Raw genomic sequence first — 21,909 nt, forward strand, 5'->3', positions numbered from 1 at the left:
TTGCTTTCCGCTCTCAGGAAATTTCTCCTTATTTCTAGGTTGATTCTCTCCTCGCTTAGTTTTCATCTATTGTTTCTTGTCTTGACAATATTGATTATTGATATTATTGATCAATATTATATGAATATTTTTCAAATGTTAAAAGTATTTCATGTGATTTTTAAGTTTAAACTCCATGTCATCAACAAAGCTGTTTTGAAAGTTAGAAAGTAAAAATATAGTTGCACTAGCATATAATGCTCAATTTATAATCTGTATCTTATAAACAAACAAGCACAAGGTTTTTTTATATATTTTGTTAAGAAACTTTATATTCTATGACACTAGAAATAGTATTTCTAAAGGCATGATGCTACAATTGCAGCCTAACTGCAGGAAATAAGTTTGGTGGTGAACATACATAATATATTTTTCTTCAATTTTCTCCACAACAAAAACGCTGTGAGATAGGTTGGGCTGAAAAACAATGAGTGGCCCAGCTAGCTTTCATGCCTAGGGTGGAACTAGAACTCACAGTGATCATATATGGCTGAAGTTATAATCAAACATAACCCTTGGAGTTAAGCTCCCCTCCCCTTAGTTTTAATGAACTCAGCAATAAGATGTATTTCATGGAAGAGAGTTTCAGAGGAAAAAAGAAATGGGTGAGACTTCCTAGAGAAAAAAATATTAAAAAACAGCTGTAAATAATTCCAGTGAGGAAAAGAAGAAGATAGCAGACAAAGTCAGTATGACTGCATAAAAACAATGAAAATCTGAGAACAGAAAAGGACACATACAAAATATGCCAAGAGGTCCAGTTGAACCAGAATAGTCATGTTCTTTCTCCTCACCATAATTCAACTTCTGGCATAGTCCATCTACCAAAACAACCCAAAAGGTACCTTATTCTAGCTATAAGGCTGACTGAAATGGTTCTAAATAATCAGAACCCTACAATGCACCTAGAGCTTGAAGTCTACCACTTTCTCAATCACCAGATCAGCATGGGAATCTTTGTGTCCTTACCCCTTTGTCAAATGTGGCAAAGAACCTGACATAAGGCTGGAAGTGTTCAGCTGCCTCTTCAAAGGCTTTGTAATCTGAGAAGGAGGAAAAAGGAAAAAGAATGACATTTTATTTGTTTAAATTAAGATCAATACAATATTTGGTATCACTCTAGCCCATACACTAGCCGTCACTCATTGTGAAATATTGTCAAAAAAATTATGTACAGGTAAATCATATCAAAATGGTTTATTATAAGTAATACAGGCCTCAAAACATTTGGGTGAATATTTGAGTGAATAGTTAATGGAACTTTGGGATAATTTTTCATACATCAGGACTATAGTGGCTGAAGATAGGATACTAAATTGATTTATTTATTATTTTTATAAATAACCCAAGACAGCAAACATATCCAACACACCTTCCATCTCCTATTTTCTCTATAATAGCCCTGTGAGATGAGTTGGGTTGAAAGAGACTGGTCCAAGTCACCCAGCTGGCTTTCAAGGCTAAGATGGGACTGGATAGAAATCATGGTCTTCCTGGTTTCAAGTCTGGTGTCTTAACCACTAGACCAAACAATCTCATATTCATATTTTATGTGGTGAAAAAGCATTATAAATTTAAATAAAGGGTAGGAAAAATAAATTACATTAATATCATATGTTCTTTGCTATAAGTTTATATGATTAATCTTTTAGTTCAAGGATTTTATTGAATGAAGTTATATTGTACTAATGAGGCCACACTTGGAATACTGCATCCAATTCTGGCCACCATGATACAAGAAAGAAGTTGAGACCAGGGGCAAAAGTTCAGGGAAGAGCAACTAAGGTGATAAGGGACTGCAAGATAAATTCCACAGCTAAGGGATCTAGGTATGCCTAGCCTAATGAAGAGAAGAATTAGGGATCACATGATAGTTGTCTTCTGGTACACAGGAGGCTGCCAATGAGAAATGGGGGGCTGACATTCTCCAAAGCTCCTGCTCAGTCAGTATCTTTAATCTAGTGGGTCCCTGAGTCATTCTGCTTTGGTTCCCTTTTTTAAAAAAAACAACTTAAATTGCATTTCCAATCTAGTGGAGAGGATCACACTTCAGTATGGTTTTTTTTAATATTGCCACACAGAAAGTACCTCATTTCTAATTCAGTGTATACAGAATCACAGTGTCAGAGACCTAAATAAGATTGGAGTACATGTAGTCCTCAACTTATGATCACAATTGAGCCGAAAAAAATTATGTTGTTAAGTGAGGCATTTGTGAAGTGCGTTTTGCCCCATTTTACAACTTTTCTTGCCACCATTGTTAAGTGAATCACTGCAGTTGATAAGTTAGCAACTTGGTTGCTAAGTGAATCTGGCTTCCTCCTTGACTTTCCTTGTCAGAAGGTTGCAAAAGGTGATCACATGACCCTGGGATACAGCTATAGTCTTAAGTATGAACCAGTTGCCAACCACCTGAACTTTGATCACATGATCATGGGGATGCTGCAAATGTCGTAATTGTGAAAAACGGGCATGTCACATTTTTCAGTGCCATTGTAACTTTAAACAGTCACTAAACAAACTGTTGTAAGTCGAGGACTACCTGTAGATGTAATATAGCACATTGCCTTGTAATGCAAGGAGCGGTTCAAATCTTGGATGAGTGTGTTGAGGATTGGAAAAGGACAGAAAATACATACCTACTTTGAACATCTATACCAGAGGTGGGTATTCAGCAGGTTCTGACCAGTTCTGGAGAACCGGTAGCAGAAATTTTGAGTAGTTTCGGCGAATACCTCCTCTGATTGGAGCGTTCACAGCCTCCTTCCCCTGCCACACCCACCAAGCCACGCCCACAGAACCGGTAGTAAAAAAGTTTGAATCCCACCACTGATCTAAACTATTCTATGCAGGGCTACACACAGCGCATGTTGTAAAGAATGTACACATGTTTTAAGAAACATATCAATTCATTTCAACCAAAGAAAAAAACTGATATTGCTTTCCAGGTCCCTTCAGATTTCATCATGACTTAGAACACACGTTCTGAATCTTCTCCTTTGAAGTAGCCAATAAGTTTGATCTCCTCCTCCATGTGGTCAAAGGCTTGAAGTTCCAGTTTGTTGTTGATGATCTCTACAGGATCTTCCATCAGCTGTCAGGAAGAAAGAATTTTGACAGGAACAACTTAACACAAAGGCAGTTATGGAAAACGTCATGCTGAATCCAAGGACAATCATGGAAAATTGTAGCTCAGTGTTTATGTCACATGACTGTTTCTGTCACAGAAACTTAAAAAAAAACCATCACTATCATAGCATAATGAGGGTCAGTGGCTCAGGTGGTTTGTACCTTATATATTCACAGATAAATCTACGTGACTAAGCTGACCCTCAATATTTTGTATGCTTTAAAGAGGAGGCAATTTATGCCAGAAGGTAGTTTTGTCATTTAAAAAGTGGGCTTGACTATTCATTTGGGGAATCTATAAAAATAGACTCTACTGGAATGGACAATCCTTGAAATACTGAATCCTTGAAAAATTGAAATGCTAGAACTTCTGTTTTAAACAAATGAAATCGAGTGGCTGAAGTTGATCTTCCTCATGAATTTATTGGTAAAATTAGGTTGGGCCCATCTAAAAGTAGTACTTTGAGAATTATTCTTTATAATAGATAGCATTAGTTTTGAATGGAAATAATGTTTGTTTCTTTAACTTAAAATATATGATTTGCATTCCACTATATTATTTGTGTTCCTTGGCAAAAGAACATCCCTGTAACTAGAATTAATGATAATATATTATTTCTACTGGAAAACAGGATGAACCTACATCCAACAGGAATTCAACCAAGACATCTGCTGACATTTGCCCATCAAACTCTATTACACGATCCTCCTTAAAGACGTATAGGCTTCCTTCTTCATCCAAACCTAGAAAGTTGACAAAAATGCAAATAAGTGCATATACAGATCAGTGCTGCAGTGTGAGTGAAGGATAACACAAGTTATTTTTCCTACATAAGATACAATTAAATATTTTAACTCACTTTGGTTCTGAAAAAACTTACTCATAGAATACATAGTATTGCTGAATAAGATCTGGAGTGCAAATCCAGATGGCCACTAGAAAGAAGCAGTTAGATAAGCAGACATCTCTTTGCTGACATTTAGTGATCATCTAGATTGTTGCAATGAAAAAGTAGATTTGTTGCTGCTGTATAATCAGAACTAATTTTTTTGCATAAGTAAGTTTGAATTCAGCCAGTGTTTTAGAGCAAAAGCTTGTGCCACAACCACACTGGCTTCATTGGTACACTTATATTTTAAGCCTGCAGCTCCTAAGTTAACAGAAATGCATAAAATATAGTAAGTACAATGCTGGCTATCCTGCAAACACTGGCTTGGTTTGGGTCATGAAAACATGGTGCTGGAATTTCTCACCACCTTTGAAGAATGAAAAGCGGATCACACTTACCTAGTTTTTTTGCAAGCTTTGCATCTTTCTTAGAATCCAGTAATCCAAAAGCAATGCCTTTCTCCTCTAGGACCTGTGCAGCAAGCTAAAGAAAGACCCAGAAAAATCATAAGTCCAGAAGGACTGTGAAAGGGTCTAGAACAATAATGAGTAAAAGTATGACACAAATGAATGCAGTTCCAACCTCCATTCCACTCTATAAGAACCCTAACTCCAGAAATTACACTTTCCCAGTGTTGAGTCTTTTAACCCATAAATGTAAATACACTTAGGTTGTTTGAGGATTTTTGGAAGGTCTTTGTTTCCAGTTCTATATTAATTCATTTCCTTCTTTGTCTATTTCCCGAAACTATTCTATATCAATTTTGAGAATAGTCAGAGGAAGAACTTCTAACATTAGGAGTACTCAGTGTGGTGCTCACAGAGACCACCTGTCATACTATTAGAAATAATCATCTATTCATTTTTTTAAAGAACAAATAGCATTTTTAAGTTTAGAAACATTAAATGGGAAGCCAGCATGCTATAAAATTTGAGTCTGGAAAGCAATGTTTTATGTGAGTGTCCCCAATCAGAGATGGCATTCAGCAGGTTCTGACCAGTGCTGGAGAACCGGTAGCAGAAATTTTGAATAGTTCAGAGAACCGACAAATACCACCTGACTGGCCCTGCCCCCATCTATTCTCTGCCTCCAGAGTCCCAGCTGATCAGCTGGGTCTTTTTTTGCCCTGCATAGGAGAACGGAGCTGGAAAGCAGGTTAATGGGGTGGGGAGGGAATGGGATTTTGCAGTAACCTTCCCCCAGGAGTGGGGAAGGAATGGGGATTTTGCAGTAACCTTCCCTTGCCATGCCTACCAAGCCACACCACACCTATCAAGCCATGCTACGCTCACCAAGCTACGCCCACAGAACTGTTAGTAAAAAAAATTGAATCCCACCACTGTCCACAATCATATCAACTATTTTGAAATTATTTGTAACAAGATCTCAAAATATCAGATCTGACCATCAACTCTAAAGATAGGAGACCCATGTTGTAGACACTATCAAACAGATGATTAAAGAGAGTACTTTAGGTGTAGTTTGAAACCTGCTTCATAAACCAGCAAGATATCTTTTCTCAACCTGGCCCTCATTACTTTCCTTCAAGCTTGCTGCCAGCTGCCATGGAAATGGGGAGACAGTGAGCAGTGGGCATTTGGGAAAGGAAGTGTGCAGGTGGTATTAGAGTGGAACTGCTGACAACCGATGGAAGGATTGGACTCAGAGAGGTCAGCTTGGGTTGTTTAAAATCTTCAAGGCCAGCCATTCTGACAATGTCATATATGAGGGCAGTACAGAGCACTTGGACCAGAGATGTACCCAACATCTTCCTGGCCAATAGTTGGATTCCGTCTGAAGAATTACTGGGGGGTTGACGCTGGGCTCTGGAGTGATTTTCAATTTATCATTTTCATGCCTGTTTTCTTCAGACCTTCAGTTCTTTCTTAGTTAAAGTATCTTGTCTCTGAATCTATGGAGTCCAGGGTTTTCTTTCCTAGGAATTGATCAGAGACAGCCCTGCCATCTATTTTATATAACTGTAAATTTTGAATGGCACTAATTCTAGCACATTGTAATGCTCTCCTCACAGCAGTTCTGGAGGACTGACACAAAAAAGTCCCCTTGTAGCTCTTTGGACAAGGGTCCATTGAAACCACAGCTCATTCTGATTTCATCAGAATGTCCTGCGTTAAGTGTTTTATCTCCCTGTGATTCTTTGTCAACATATCATAAATACTTTGAAGCATCAGCACCATTCCTTTTTGAAATCCAGTCACCTCCCACTGTGACGTCAAACTGGAAGTCCCACAGCTCATATCCTATGATATTATTCCCTTTATAAGGATTCGTGGACTCATTTTATAACTTCTTACCTGGTAAAATATGCAGGAAATTCTGTTCTCTTCTATTTACAGCTATTACTATCAGATCAGTATGATATAGCTTCTTTGAATATAGCTAAATTCTGCTCTACTGTCTGTAAAATTAGGCAGATTTGGCCATCTATCGATGATCTCACCACTAACTATAATGTACTATTAAGTCTTGTTCTGCTCTATTTTTTATTTTATTTTATTATTTTAATGTTTTAGTTTTAAAATCTGGTCTGTGACTGTAATAAAAAAAATGATTGATCTGTTCTTGTAGCTGTCTTACATTGCTGATTTATGCTCAGCTTGTGTCAATGTTCACAGCAAAGTTTTCTCATATGTAGTGTTTTCAAGCAATGAGTGCTGTATCTTGTACATATGTCCTAATTCTTTTTTTCCTTGAATGAAATACCTTACATTTTCCCCTTTAAAAGCTATTTTGCAATTCAGATTATTTTATAGCACTACACAAAGATTTTTAGAGTTTAAGAGTCTTCAGTTTAGAAAAGCCTCAAAATGGAAAAAAAATGTATAAGAAACACGTCTAAATGAATCCACGAAACTACCATAAGTACTTAAAACAAGCACTGTAAAGGATTTATCTGGAAACAGAGGTACTTTCCCTTGTCCTTGTATTGAATTGTGTCATAATATCTAAGGTGAGAGTTTTCCTCTCACCAAAAATAGGGCACAAAACCTTTGGAAAACAGTGACCATGCAGACCCAGCATTTCCATTTTATGGTGACCTATTATGTGTAAATTAATCTATACATAAATTATTATGATGGTCACAGTAAACACTCTTTTCCAACAACCCAAGAGATGGCTCTACACATGGACATCACCAGACAGTCAACACAGAAATCAGATTGACTATGTGCTCTGCAGCCAAAGATGTAGAACTGTGACTCAGATCAGGGGTCGCCAACCTTTTGGACCTCAGGGACTACCAAACTCATAATTTTATATCCCAGGGACCACTAACTGGTTCTGTGGGCATGGCCTAATTTGTGGGTGTGGCTTGGTGGTCATGTGACTGGCTGGGCATGGCTTGTATGTAAATATTATAAATATTTATATAAATACTGAATTTTTTATAAAAAAGAGAAACTTTTACCCAAAATCAGGCAAAGCAGGCAGGCAGAATGAGTTGCTCACAGAATCACAGATTCATTCAGAAATCTATCTATCTGCCATTGGCTAGCTCAGTCTGTCACATAAAATTTGTTTGCAAGCAAACTCATAAAATTAACTCACAACACAACATGCATGTAAATATTGATTTTTTTATTTTTTAAAAAGAGCAACTTTTACCCAAAATCAAGCAAAGCAGGCAGATTGAGTTGCTCACAGAATCATTCAGTGATGTATCTATCTGCCATTGGCTAGCTCAGTCTCTCAAATTTGTTTGTCGTGAGTCTCCACTGAATTTGCTTGCAAGCAAACCTTCAGTCCCAAGGGAAGTTCGGCTGTACTTAAAAGCAAACCCGAAGATCTAAAGACTAGCTAGAAAGCAAGAAATCCAACCATTTCCTGCTTCCTAGCTAATCTAAATCTCCTGGCAGAGCAGAACAGATGATGGTCAGAAAAAGGAAAAATAGCAATTTAGCAGGCAAGTTTGCTGGGTAAGGAGTGAGTGGGCGGGAGGGTTCCTGTGGGCAGCACAGCCTTGTGTTTCTGCGCACCCTGGATTAATTGCTTTGGTGGGGTGCTCTGGGGATGAGATTTCTCTGTGGCCTACCAAAATTTTCTCACGGCCCACCAGTGGGCTGTAGCCCACCGGTCGGTGATCACTGACTCAGATCATGAGCTTCTCATTGCAATATTTAGGCTTAAATTGAAGAAAGTAGGGAAAAGGCTGAACGCCAAAGAATTGAAGCCTTTGAACTATGCTGCTAGAGAAGACTCATGCAAGTCCCTTGGACTGCAAGGCAATGAAACCAATCAGTCCTAGAGGAGATCAACCCTGACTGCTCTTTAGAAGGCCAGATCCTGAAGATGAAACTCAAATACTTTGGCTACCCAATGAGAAGGATGGTCTCGCTGGAGAAGAGCCTAATGCTGGGAAAGATTGAGGGCAATAGAAGAAGGAGATGACAAAGAATGAGGTGGCTGGATGGAGTCACTGATGCAGTTGCGTGAGGTTAAATGGACTCTGGGGATGGTAGAGGACAAGAAGACCTGGAGAAACATTGTCCATGAGGTCGTGATGGGTCAGACATGATTTCACAACTAAGAACAACAACAATTATGTGTAAAAAAAAGAAAACTGTGAGCCTGAAGGCCACTTTGGTAACAACTCTAGCAGTACAAATTCTTTTCCCATGCATATCTCCTTAAAATTATTGAAATGTCATTCAGCAGCTTAGCTCCTGTTTAAGTGCTGTTGCTTTAAAACTATGCTATAAATAACCTGAACCTGGGAAAGTACCAGGAGATTAAAGGGGGTAAGAATCATCAAACTTAATTTCTCTCTACTGCAATTGAATTAGTCTACAGTATTGCTTTCATAGGCAATACTGGAATCCAAACTTTTCTTAAAATGTTAGTAATACACTTGGGAAGATAACACTTTTAAAAAAGTATATTATTCCAAAAAGACATAATAGAATAAGTAGTGAATTGCATTGTCTAGAGAACTCCATGCCCTCAATTATACTATATAAAATGGAATGTGTGGGAGAATGTATGACCTGTTATGTTTTAGACTTTATGTTAAAAGTATATATGAAAGGTTATGAAAGTATTGTGAGGTTACTGCCATATAATGGTTTGTATTTTTAGAATGGAAAGAACTCTGCACCACAGATATAAATATCTATTCAAAGATATTTGAAGGTCACATGCCATTCTAATTTGCTGCCTTAGTTTTGCCATGAGATGAATAAACCATATATTAAGATTTTTATCCACCCTGTGAGGGATCACCAGTGGTGGTATTCAGCTGGTTCACACCAGTTTGGGAGAACTGATAGCAATGGTTTGGCCTGGGTTGCCAAACCGGTAACGACTTCTTTCTGGCCATGCCCCCAACATGGTCACCTGGTCGCTGCTCGCTCACCTCTTTTGGCTGCTCGATGCTCGCCCCGCCCACCCCGCCCTATACATGTTACCTTCACCATGTGGCCCACCTTGCCATTTGCCTTGCCAATGCCCGGTCAGTTCAACTCACCAAAGGCAAGCAATGCATGCTGCCCACTCACCCTTCATCTTCTTGGGGGCTGAGGCCCCACGGATGCGCTATTCTCTGAAGGCCTGGAGCCCCTACCTGCCTCGGCTGGGTCAGGGAACCTGTGATTCCCCAGCTCCGGCCTTGCCCTGGAGCCACCACCCGCTTGACACCTGCTCTCCCTTAAGATTGATGCATCGCCCAGTTTCCCTTCCTTCAGAGGCCCCGGCCCTTAATCTCCTCACTTCCTCCCCTACAAGCACCTCTTTCAATGTCCATGGCCATGACTTTACCTTCCTCCCATGGCTGGCTGCCACAGAAGGCAAGCCAGGGCTGAGAGCCGCTGGGCTCCCCACCAGCCCGCATCTTGTCCCTCTTATTGCGAGATGCCTGCAGCTGCTGTCTCTTTTTTTCAGTGCGAGAAACCTCCCAGCTGATGCCTCTTTGCCAACTGGAACCGAGCTGGCTGGCTGGAGGCTTCTTGAGATGAAAAAAAGAGGCAGCAGCTTCAGGCTTCTTGTGCCAAAAACTACCGACCTCTGCTTTTTGAATGCACCAAAAAAGAGCTTCAGTCCCGCCATCACCGCCCTGTTCTTTGCCCCAGCCGTGCATGTGCACCCCATTGCCTGCTGCATCGGATGGACTTGCCGGGGCAAGTACTTCCACTCTGGCACAGCAGGCAATGGGGTGCACCCTGGCACAAAGAACAAGGCAGTGAGTTTGCCAGCAGCCCAAACACTGTTTCCTAGCAGGTCCCACATGAGGCCAGGACCTTCTGCGAGGAGATGGCACGTGGGCGAGTCCGTCTGGCGCCGTGAGATGCACACACTCTGTGTATACCTGAGAAGGAGGAGAAGACTTGGGTGAACTTTTCTGCCTTCCTTCCCTTCACTCCACTGCTGCTCGAAGACAGCTGCCCCAGGTACTTCGATGTGGAGAGGGGGACCAAAAACGGACAGGCAGGGCGCAGGAGTTGCCTTCTGACTTCCAGCCAAGTCTTGCTTTGTCTCCACCCCATCAAGAAACCTCCAGCCACCACATCTTTGCCAGAGCGAGAAGCCTCCAGCCACCGCTCCCGGCTCAGTTGTGGCTGGCAAAAAAGTGGCTGCTTCAGGCCCTTCATGTGGGCAAAAAGCAGTGGGAGAAGCCTCCAGCCACCACTTCTTTGCTGGCAGGAGAAATCTCCAGCCGCCCCTCCAGCTTGATTCCGGCTGGCAAAGAGGTGGCAAAAACCGTGCAGTTCCACCCCATTGAGCCCGCTGCACCGGAGGGACTTGCCTGAGCAAGTCTGAATGGAGTGGTGCAGCAGGCAATGGGGTGAGCCTGTGTGGCCGGTGCATAGAACATAATGGCGGTGGTGCATTGGAGAAGCAGAGCAAAGCTGGAGGTCGGTAATTTTCACTGCAAGAAGGCTATAGCTGCCACGTCTTTTTTTTCGGTGCGGCTGGAGTCCAGCCACACCCCAAAAAACATGCATTGGCTGCAGGTATCTCATGACAAGGGTGAGATGTGGGCTGGCAGGGAACACAGCAACAACAATGGATCAGCCCTGTTTTGCCTTCCCTGGTAGCCAGCCGTGGGAGGAAGTTAAGTTCATGGCTGTGGGATAATGAAAGAGGCGGTTGTGGGGGAGGAAATGGGTAGATTAAATGGGGCCTCTGGAAGAGGGGAAATGGAGTGATGTGTGTGACTGGTGAAGGGAGAGCGGGCAGCATGCAGGATTAGGCCAGGTCTTTGACAGATTAAGCCAAGCCTGCCAGGGCAGAAAAATAAATAGAAATTCAATTTTTTTTCCTACCAGGTTTTGTGGGCGTGGCTTGGTGGGGGTCATGTGACTAAGTGGGCGTGGGCATGAGTGACATCAAGTTGGACATGCCCACTCAGTCACATGACCCTTCCCCATCAAGCCACACCCACAGAACCGGTAGGGGAAAAAATTGAATACCACCACTGGGGATCACCCATCCCATGGCAAAACCACTGAAAACAGTCAAGGCACTTGCTCCTTTCTTCATTTTCTGCCTACCTGCATTGAGTACCTGAAATCTTGGCATGCCAGTTTCCATGTATTTTTACAGTGTGGATTTTAAAGACAGTGTTTGGAAAATTAATTTGTGAAACACCCTTTAGAACTGTGGATGAAAACAAAGTTTAATACAAGGTCTATTTGCACAGTAAGATAAATTCTATGAATTCTCTGTTCTCAACTTTTAAGAATAAAATTTATTGAGAAAAGGTTTACTGGATCTATTGTGGATGGAGATGTAATATAATCTGATTCCTAGTGTCTCTTCCTCATGACTACATTATTGTATATTCTTCCAATTCTTGATTCGGCATAAAAGCATGCCAATGTAATCTGAAATACATTGAGGGGCTGCCATAGAGAGGCAGGAGTCAAGCTATTTTCTAAAGCACCTGTAGGCCAGACCTGTAGGCCAGACAAGAAATAATGGATGTAAAGGAGAGATTTAACCTGGAAATAAGGAGAAATTTTTTGACAGAGAGAATAATCAACCAATGGAACAGCTTGCCTTCGGAAGTTGTGGGAGCGCCATCACTTGAGACTTTCAAGAAGAGATTGTACTGCCATTTGTCAGAAATGGTGTAGGGTCTCTGCTTGTGGCGGGGGAGGGATTTGGGCGAGATGACCTACAAAGTCCCTCCAACTCTGTTAATCTACAGATGATGGGTAACCCTATTTTCCTCGAGAATGACGCAGGAGCCTGGGCTATTCTTAACAAAATTAGATGAATCTATCAAGCATATCCCTTAATTTGTCTCATATTAAATGTACAAAGACAGCATAAGGCTTCTGCACTGCTCCTGAGGCAGAATACAACATTAACATGCCCAAAAGGAAGAATTCTAAGTCAATGGGAAAGGGAATCAATGTTGAAGCAGACTTTATAGAATAGGAAATCCTAGACTTTATTCACTACGATTATGAAAAATCTAGTCAACTATTGTGAGCACATTAAAGAGACATTATGTTCAACATTATGATCAACAAAATTAACACAATGAACCTAACCTTTAATTACAACAGCCTTTTTGATAAACTTTAGCAGTTAATTTATGTTAATTAAGAGGACAATGTGCCTATTCTATATTTTTTCTGCCTGAAGTTATTTTAATAAAGCTATTGTACAATTCAGAAATTATTTTGTGTAGCATCCTTGATGAATAACAATGAAATCCAATTTATGGCAACAGAGTTCTATTCATTCCAGTTTTCTATAACTTTCATTGTGTTATTGTTCAGTATCCTCAAACAAATAACATGCTAGAAAAAACACTTCAGATTGCAAAGAAAATTTTGAAAGAAAAAAAATAAAATCACTTAAAATATAGGTCACCATTATTCATAACTATTAAACGTAACCTAGCAGAAAAATGAAAGAAAAATCTAATTCTGTTAATCTAATCTTGCTTTATCTGATTAGAGGAAGAAAGAAGTTAAGAGTACTTTTCTGGCCTTACACCAGGGGTAGGTTTCTTACACCAGGGGTGGGTTTCTATCGGTTCTGTCCACCTCTGTAGAACCGGTAGCTCTGAAGAGCAGCAGACATAGAACCGGTTCTATGTCTGCTGATGTTTTTGCCCACCCACCCACCTGGGCTCTTACCTGACCTTTATTTTCTGATTTTTCAACTTCAGCTGCCCAACGAGGCACAGCTGCAGTTAAAAAAGCAGGAAAAGAGGGCTGTTTCAAAGGCTGCTTCTCTGCACGCAGCGTGCTGATGATGATTTACAGGCGCACGCTCGCAGCATGCAGGGAAGCACATTGTAAATCACTGAACCTTGTAAATCACCGAACCAGTATCCCACCCCTGCCTTACGCTATTTACAGAGAAAAGTTTATTTATCCTGATGCAGGAAAAAATGGGGTTTAACTGATATAATAACAATAGACCAGGGCTGTCAAACTCAAGGGCCATGGGCCGGATCTGCCTCGTGGGGTGTTTAAATCTGGCCCAAGGTAGTGGCTCAGAAATATCAAATGAAGGGACCATCCTGCAGTGCCTCTGGCAGCTAAAATGGGCTGCGTGTGCCCCCCCCACCCCGTGCCTCATTTTCACCCTCCATGGCCTCCTGCAGCACACGTTGCCGGCCAAAACTGGGCCAAAAAACGGGCAGAAAATGGGCTGAAAAATGGGTCAAAAACAGGTCAAAAACGGGCCATGCAAAGTGCTGCAGGAGGGCATAAAGAGATTTGTAACTGGCTGACCAACCACACTCAACATCTAATCCACAATTGAACTACATCAACATGGAGGGCAGCATGCAAGGGAGTACCATGTTTTTATCTTAACCCAGTATTCTTCAACATCTTCATAAACAATTTGTATGAAGGGATAGAAGTGGAATTCATTAAATTCACACAAGATGAATCAATACACCAACACTTTAGAAGATAGACTCAAGGTTCAAAAGGATATTACCAGAGTTGAAAATTGAGCCCTATCCAACAAAATGCAAACATGAACACCAACTTGCAGTCAGAAAACATGATGAAAACTTTTTAATTTTACCACACATGGATGGACTGGGAAAGTGTGACTATCCTAGACCAAGCCAAGTACAAAAACACTTGTGAATTTCCAGAAGCCTGATACTATTTATGTGGATAATGGTTATGTCTATTTGTCTAATGATGGCAAATGTGTCAGTTTGCCACCATTAGACAACTAGACATAAACATTAGCTACATAACTGTAAAGAAGAGATGATCAACCAAAGACCAGAAAGGCTCCCCACCAGCAGTCAACGCCCAAGTGAGCATAGATTAACATCAGACCAACAATCAAGTAGAAAAAAAACCCACAATCAACAAACTGCCAAACAAGCTAACAATAAACAGCCCAATCAAAGGACCTCCAAGACTACTCCCACCAACACTGACAGGACAAGCCACTAGAATACAAACTGTGAGCAAACCTCAATCCTTACTAGCACTAATGATGTTATCTAGTTTGAATAATGAAATTTCTGTTAAGAAAACAACCAAGCTCAGAGATCACCAAGGACCCCTGAATTATAAAATCATAAGGCTGGAAGGGACCTTGGAAATCTAATCCTGCTCATGGCAGGAGTCCTTACTCCATCTTGGATAAATGTCTGTCCGATCTTTTCTTGAAAACCACCAGTGTCGGAGCACCACAACTCTGGGGGGCAAGCTGTTCCATTGATTAATTGTTCTCACTTTCAAGAAGTTTCTCCTTAGTTCCAGATTGGATCTTTCTTTAATGAGCTTCTACCCACTGCGTCCTACTTTCAGGTGCAATGGAGAATTCGACCCCCTCTTCTCTGTGACAGCCCCTCAAGTACTGGTAGATAGTTAACTCTAATTGTGATGACCCGTAGTCTCTCAAAATAACCCAAAACCCAAAACATACATTAAAGTCCGGTAATGCCTTCAACTTAACTTCAGTGTTTTATCAGGCACAGTTTAAAGTCACAAAAGTAAATAATGAGGCAAAAAGAAAACCAAAACAAACTGCATAGACGAGAGTTCCGAAGCAAACCAAGATAATTAATCACACATTCCAGGAAGGTAACTGAGGAGAGTCCATGGGAAGAACGCCAGCAAAGATAAACCTCTTTCAAAGAAAACAATAAACTTTGAGTCCAGCAATTCTGACTAGGTAGTTACAAACTTATATACATAGCTCCCAGCTGCAAGCAACGAGGAGGATCATGGTAATCTCCTCCTGAGTAGACCTCGCTTTTCCCTGATCCTCTCCTCCCTGCGTGACCTAGGATGGATAGGGGATGGGCCTGTATCGTCCTCTGATTGCTCAGCCGGCCTCTGCCCTTCCCCAGCCTCCTCCACCATCTCTGGAGCCATACTCCCACTCCCTGTTGGCTGTTCCTCCTCTTCCTCAGAATCAGTCTCCACCAGGGGTGTGACACTAATCCTTAACTATTCTTCATACAGTTTAGCCTCCAGACCCCTTATTATCTTTGTTGCTATTTTCTGCATTCCGAGGCCTTAGCATCTTTTCTGTATTATGGTGACTAAAATTGAGCACAATTGGACTAAATGTGGCCTCACTAGTGCAGTATAGAGCAATACTATCACTTCTCATGATCTTGATGTTATTCTTCCATTGCGCAGCCTGGGACCGCATTGACTTTTTTTTGGCACTTGCAGCCCACTGCTGGCACATGCCTAAGTGTTGGTCTGCTAGGACACCTAAATTCCTCTCACAGTTATTGTTGTTGAGCCAACTACTCCCTATACTTGTGCATTTGGTTTTTCCTGCCTAACTGCAGGAAATTCACAAATTCTGAGAAAATTGCCAGCTTGGTGTTCTTCACTTGCCTATGCGTGTGCACCTTTGCATATGATTATTTTAAATTTCAATAGAAATGTATTGTATGAAAAAAAATCCAGATATAAATTGCGGCCTTGTATAGTTTTCCTCATCTCCATTATTTGCACAATAAAATAGGTACTATTTTTAATTGATTTTTGATGACTAAAAATGGTTAAACAACTATTTTAACAGACACCTACATTATTTATGTGAGTCTGAGCACAAAATATCCTTTTTATATTAATTTTATATTTTTATATTAATACAGAGGGAGGGAAATCTCTCCAGTGCTTCCATTTTGTTAAATAATAACAAAGGTGGTGAGGAGAACATGTAAAGGAGAGTACTTTCAAAATTCTATCTTTCTGCAGGACAACGCATCCCCTCTATGCCTCAGGTATACTATTTTCCTAATTTTAAAAATACTATTATTACAATATACTATTGCAAATAAGAGTTAATTATCAAGTAGATCTCCATAACATTTCATAAAGAAGGTACTAGTTGTTGTACAATAAAAGTTTATGTGAATAACATGTGCTCTGGATCTTGGAACCCATTACAATGCAAATATTTTTAGTATTAGTATTTTCTAGATGGATCCATTTTTGACCTTTGGGCCAGTTCCTCTCTCCCTCAGTCCTAGGAAGAAGGTAATTTAGGCAAATCACTTCCCAAAAGCTTGCTAAGAAAACTGTTGGGACTTGTTCAAGCAGTCACCAGAAGTCAAGACTGACTTGAGGGCTCCCCACTCTTACAGTTATTATGTATGCCACTGCAAAACCTCTGATTTTACTTTCTTTTAGCATTTCCATAACAGGCCTTGGCAATAAAGCTTAATAAAGAAGTCCAAAGTTCACCATGATCCCCTTTAAATTTAGAAAGCTGAAACACTTTGCTTAAGGTCACTGAAATTAGGAACATTCTGTCCAAATAAAAATATGATCCAGCCAGGTCATATGAAACCTTTTGTGAGATGCTCCAAGAGACAATCAGCATTCAGACCAGTCCATCACTGTATATGTCACATTCCTACAGCATGAGTTGAAAAATCTTTCTCCTGCCAATTAAATAACCAGATAAGATGTAGGTGTCCTATGGAAAACTAGCAGTCATGGATGCTTCCCAATGAACAACAATAAAAAAGTGGAATATGAATATGCTGCTCCACCAGTCCACTGTACAGAAAATATAGTGACTTGCCACAAGGAATGAAATAAGCCTTTATCACTAACATTATTGTATCTCTTAGGCATAAAGATTTTATGTATTTTACTACTCCACTATTTCTTCATTGGTGCACTTCATTAATGCATTTAGTTGGAGGACTTAGGGAGCTACGGATAAGCAATTATTTTGTTCTATTCTCCCTAGCAGATTTTCCTTGATGGGGTGGGGGGGACAGAACCATGTGGAGGAATATCCAAAAAGCTCCAAATGAATGACATTGCTATTTGGATACAAACACCCATGCCTATACAAAGGTTTTATTAACGTGAGGTATTACTATCATTTTCAGTCCCTATATCATCATCTCTAAGAATTGGAAATGCCAAGAACAAGGAATAAAAAATATCATTGTGGATTAAGTTTCTACAGATTCTTAGGAACAAAATCCCTCACTCTCACTATACACAAAAGAAAAGGGAAAAGAAGAGAAAAAATACTCAGTAGCCTGATTCTATATATTTGTTGTTGAAGAAAAGTAAGAAATGAAACAAAACTCATATCTGTTTCAGTTGTTTTCATTTATTCTGGATTGCTGGAGGAACCCATACAGGTTTAGCTCTTAATGGACCTAAATCTCAAGAGCCAGAAACATTCCTCCCAATGGGACAATATCATTTAAACAACAAAACAAAAAGAACCTCTAGCTTCTCAGTAGTTTCAACTATACAATGCAGTTGAAAACATGCCTGCATGACAAACGACCTGTGGTGTTCTGTATCACTGTGGAGCATTCCACACATTCTTCTGCCCTTCCATTGGCCATCACTCTCTGAAGCTGTCCAATGAGGGCAAATGGGAGATTAAATGGCAATTAGCTAGTATGCTGCCCCTTCCTTGTTCTTCCTTTGCCAAATTTATTCTTAGTAATAAAGGAGAAAAAAGTGAGCCGAAAAGAGCAAATGGTCAACCCCATCCCCAGCACTATGCTGATAAAGCAACCACTCAGAGCACCCAGCAGGTGATGAAGGAATGATAGTAAGGCCCCATAAATGCTTTGCTTCAGAACGGGGTGGGGGAGAAAAGGTCCAGGAGCCAAAGCAGATCAAGACAGGAATTCCTCCCATAGCCCAGTCTAGCTATTAATCAGTTGATTAACTTCAGTTCAGCTGATAAAGAACTCTGGGAGTGGCATGGCATGATGAGGATATGCAAAAGCAATGCTAAATCTTGAATGGCAGGATCAAGAAACTCTTATGGCAACGTAATAGTTAGGAACTACTTTCTCATTGCCACAGAAATCTCATGTGGAAGTGACCATGAGCAGCAAGAGTTTCTGAGTTTCTAGTTATTTACACTTCTGAAAGGAAAACATACATATTTTATGCACATAGACGACAAGAACACAATTTGGCACAATTTGAGGTACAATTTGAGAAATGGGCAATTGCAAGATTTGGTTTGCAGTTTTTATAGTGCAAGCCCCGAAATATGCTCAGTGGAAGACAGACCATTTCAGTGAGAAAGTAATAGAACATATCACAGATGGGGTAAAATTGTAGCAAAATGGAATGTTGATGAAGAACGTCATGTCAGCCAATGACCACAGAAGCATCTTCAGATAATGCTGACTCACTCGGCTAGGAAACAGAAATGAGCACCATCTCCCAGAGTCAGACACGATTGGACAGGGGAAACTTTTACCTTTTTTTAATGCAGCTATAAGTGTGTCCCTGTTGTCAATAGGGACACATTGGAGATTATCCAGATCTGAGAACAAAAATCTATTCTCAAGAGCAGATAGTATCTATCAGCAGATTAGCAAGTTCTGTTTGATCAATAACTATAAATAATTATGCAAAACTTTGTATTTTGTTTTCTTGCTCCCTTTTTTGAGCTCAGAGACAAATTGTGACAATTTAAGGTGTGCCACCAATATGCTATTGTAATTTCTGAGAATTTTGCCACATATTGATCATCATGAAATTCATAACCCAGGTATCTTTTGATTTTGTTTTTATGTTGCCTTACTGGCAAAGGGATGGCCACAGTATCACTTCTTCTCAGGTAATTAAAAAAGCACCAAATCATAGAAATAGATCACAGATGCTTCATATTCTCTCATTTTGGTATTTGCTCTTGGTATTATTGCTGATAAAGAGAGACATTGAAGAAGTGACTTCTTCCATATGCATTGTGATTTCTCATATTGCCTTAGCAATATAGGAAAACACTGCTATATAGTTGTTCCTCTGCTGCCAGAACCTAACCTTTAAAGGTGAATAATTGTGTGATTGAAGCTTTGGGGTAGCTAGGCACTGACACAGATATTGTCAGTAGGTATTTCTCTCATACAAGTGATAGTGAACCATAAGCTGCCTTTTTTTGTGAATAGTAACCATCTCATATAGGTAGCTTTCAATTCTGTGAATAACTGCACAAAATTATCTAACCATATAAGACTCTAGTATCACGTCTTACAAAATCTAGAAAGCATTGTGCTCAAATGAGACCCAACTATGAGTTTTAGCTATAGAGTACAGGATTCTGAGAAGATGCTTACAAGACAATATTGTGGGATGGTTCTAGGTATTTGCTTATTCTGAAAACACAAGTTGCTATAGACAAAAACAAGCTAACTTCACCAGCTACCGTAATAATATGACCTTGAATCTGCCCTATTTCTATAATGTTGCTATTGTTTCCCATTAACAGTCTGTAAAAATATTTCTCTTTCAATTATGGTTAGCCATTTCTTCTAGAATATTTCTGGCAGTTATAATATCCCATTTTATTGGATTAGCTTCATTAATATTGGAACCATTTCATTTCTAGAATATTAATCAGGGTTTTTCCCCCCTCAGAAATGAATACTTAACCAAGACTGATAACCTGCAAAGAACATGGAACCTGAAGTGGTTTCAGCTGGGCTTTCTTGTTTAGTTCCTAATGGGAAGGAAAATAACTGAATCCAATATATGGATGAAAGAAACTTTAAAATAATTAAATAATAATAATAAAAACAGTACAGTTTGAGAAGCAGAGTTTTACTCTTAAAAGCTTTGTTAGATTTAGAAATTAATTGCCAAAGATAATATAAATCTGCATCGATACTTCTCTCAAATGCCCATTTGAAGATCTGTACCCTGCTCCAATTTAGGCTCCAAATTATTCCATGAATAATTACATAAACCTGTAGTTACACATACCTCAAGCACCATTTCAGTCATTTGAAATCGCCTTTGAGAGCTTTTGTCGGAAGTCACTGGTTCATGGAGCAGCACACCAAACATATCGTACTTCTTTAAGGCCTGCTTGTAGTTTTTCTCACTCAAGTCAACTACACGATCTTTCCCATCATAGGTAGGGAAGTCCAGTCCTTCTTCAGCCCTGTAGCAGGCAAGCATATAAAAAACTGCCAGGAACCAGCGCGCTACCTTCATACCGCTGTCCTTCCGTGAGTTTATCTGGGAGACAAAAGGAAATTTTAGGGGGAAAGCCTAGAGAAATTCAGCAATCTCTGTGCACTGTTTTGATCCCCACGTTTTTCCAGTAAATTGATCTAGATGGATTCAGGTCACCAGGAAGCATCTGAAGCAAGTAACCCTTGTTTGAAGACAAAGGCAAAAGAATAGGACAAGCAGGGAGACCAAATCCTGGATCCCTTACATAGCTCAGGGCAGCTTCTGTGTCATCCAGAACTCCATTTTTAGGAAGCAGTTGTTTAAAGCTATAAATAGATCCTACAATGAATTAAAAGGAAAGATATGACACGATTGAGAGACTGCTGGCACTCTGCCTCTGAGTGAGAGAAAGGGAAAGCAGAGGGTGGGGAAGAAGTTAAGGGAGATTTGCATTCTTCCTTGTGCAGAAAACTGGCAATCATCAATCAGAATGCACGAGTTTATGGTAATTTCCCTTGCAAATACTTTACTGTATTATTTGTTTTACTAAAAACAATTAAAGTGTTTTAAATGAGATGTTTTAATTATCATTCATTTTGTGAAGGAAAAACTCCATAAAATGCTTATGGGGTTTGTTTTTTTGGGGGGATTTGAGGGGTTTTCATTTGGTTCATATGTACCATCTAATTTCCAGGCCATAAAACTTGTCTTATGGCTTTATAGTTCTTTATAGTTTAGTTGGCTTTATAGAGTCGTCTGCTGGATTACTTCTCAAATAGTCTTTATATCAATTTTATATTTGCTTTATATCATTTTTACATTACAGGAGGCATGATGAAAACCCTTTAATAACGCAAGACATCGGCAGATATAACTGTAGATAGTTTGCACCCACCCCCTCTCCCAGAAAAATTAAATATTTTGAGAAATATTAAAAAGGCAGAATATTATATTTCCCTGGATGAGAAGTGGAGAAACATGCTCTTGGAAAGTGTTGTATACTTGTTTTACATACTCGTAATACTGCATTCCTATTGGACAAGTACTGCCGCCCAGTGATTGGTAGATAATAACAGTTATGATTGGCGCCTAAGCGGCAGGAGTTTTAAATAAATGTCATTGGTTGCTGAGCCGCGAGCAGCCACTATAAAAGGGGCTGCCGCGGCTCAACTTCAGTTGAAGTTACTAACAGTTAAATAAAGAGCTGAACTCAACTCTAGTCTTGACCCTACTTTGTTTTGGAGATAGAACACTGGCGACGAAGGTGGCATTGAAGGAACAAAGAGCGTAAGCACGTGGCAACGGAAGCCGAAAAATCAACGAGATGGCCAGCAACAACTCGCCACCCACACCGTTCAACCCAGCCAAAGAAGACTGGGAATCATATATTGACAGGTTCCTGATGTTCTTAGAAAGCAACAAACTACAAGGAATCACTGACCAGAGGAAGAGAACCGTATTCCTGATGCATTGCA

General features: G+C 40.1%; 1 protein-coding gene across 1 annotated transcript in view; it reads right to left on the reverse strand.

Moving 5' to 3' along the window:
• The window catches only part of LOC113444535 (calsequestrin-2), a 66,992-nt gene extending 46,212 nt beyond the window's left edge, over positions 1-20,780 (reverse strand). Inside the window, exons 1-5 of the mRNA XM_026713345.2 lie at positions 20,240-20,780; positions 4,457-4,541; positions 3,812-3,912; positions 3,022-3,133; positions 1,009-1,082 (exon numbers count right to left, since the gene is read on the reverse strand). Coding sequence (XP_026569130.1) covers positions 1,009-1,082; positions 3,022-3,133; positions 3,812-3,912; positions 4,457-4,541; positions 20,240-20,473 — 606 coding nt within the window. The 5' untranslated portion in view covers positions 20,474-20,780. The remainder of the gene's footprint in view (positions 1-1,008; positions 1,083-3,021; positions 3,134-3,811; positions 3,913-4,456; positions 4,542-20,239) is intronic.
• Positions 20,781-21,909: the final 1,129 nt, after the last annotated feature.

Source organism: Pseudonaja textilis, chromosome 2 (assembly GCF_049901715.1).
Source record: "Pseudonaja textilis isolate UNSWEBS1 chromosome 2, rPseTex1.2, whole genome shotgun sequence".
NCBI lineage: Eukaryota > Metazoa > Chordata > Lepidosauria > Squamata > Elapidae > Pseudonaja > Pseudonaja textilis.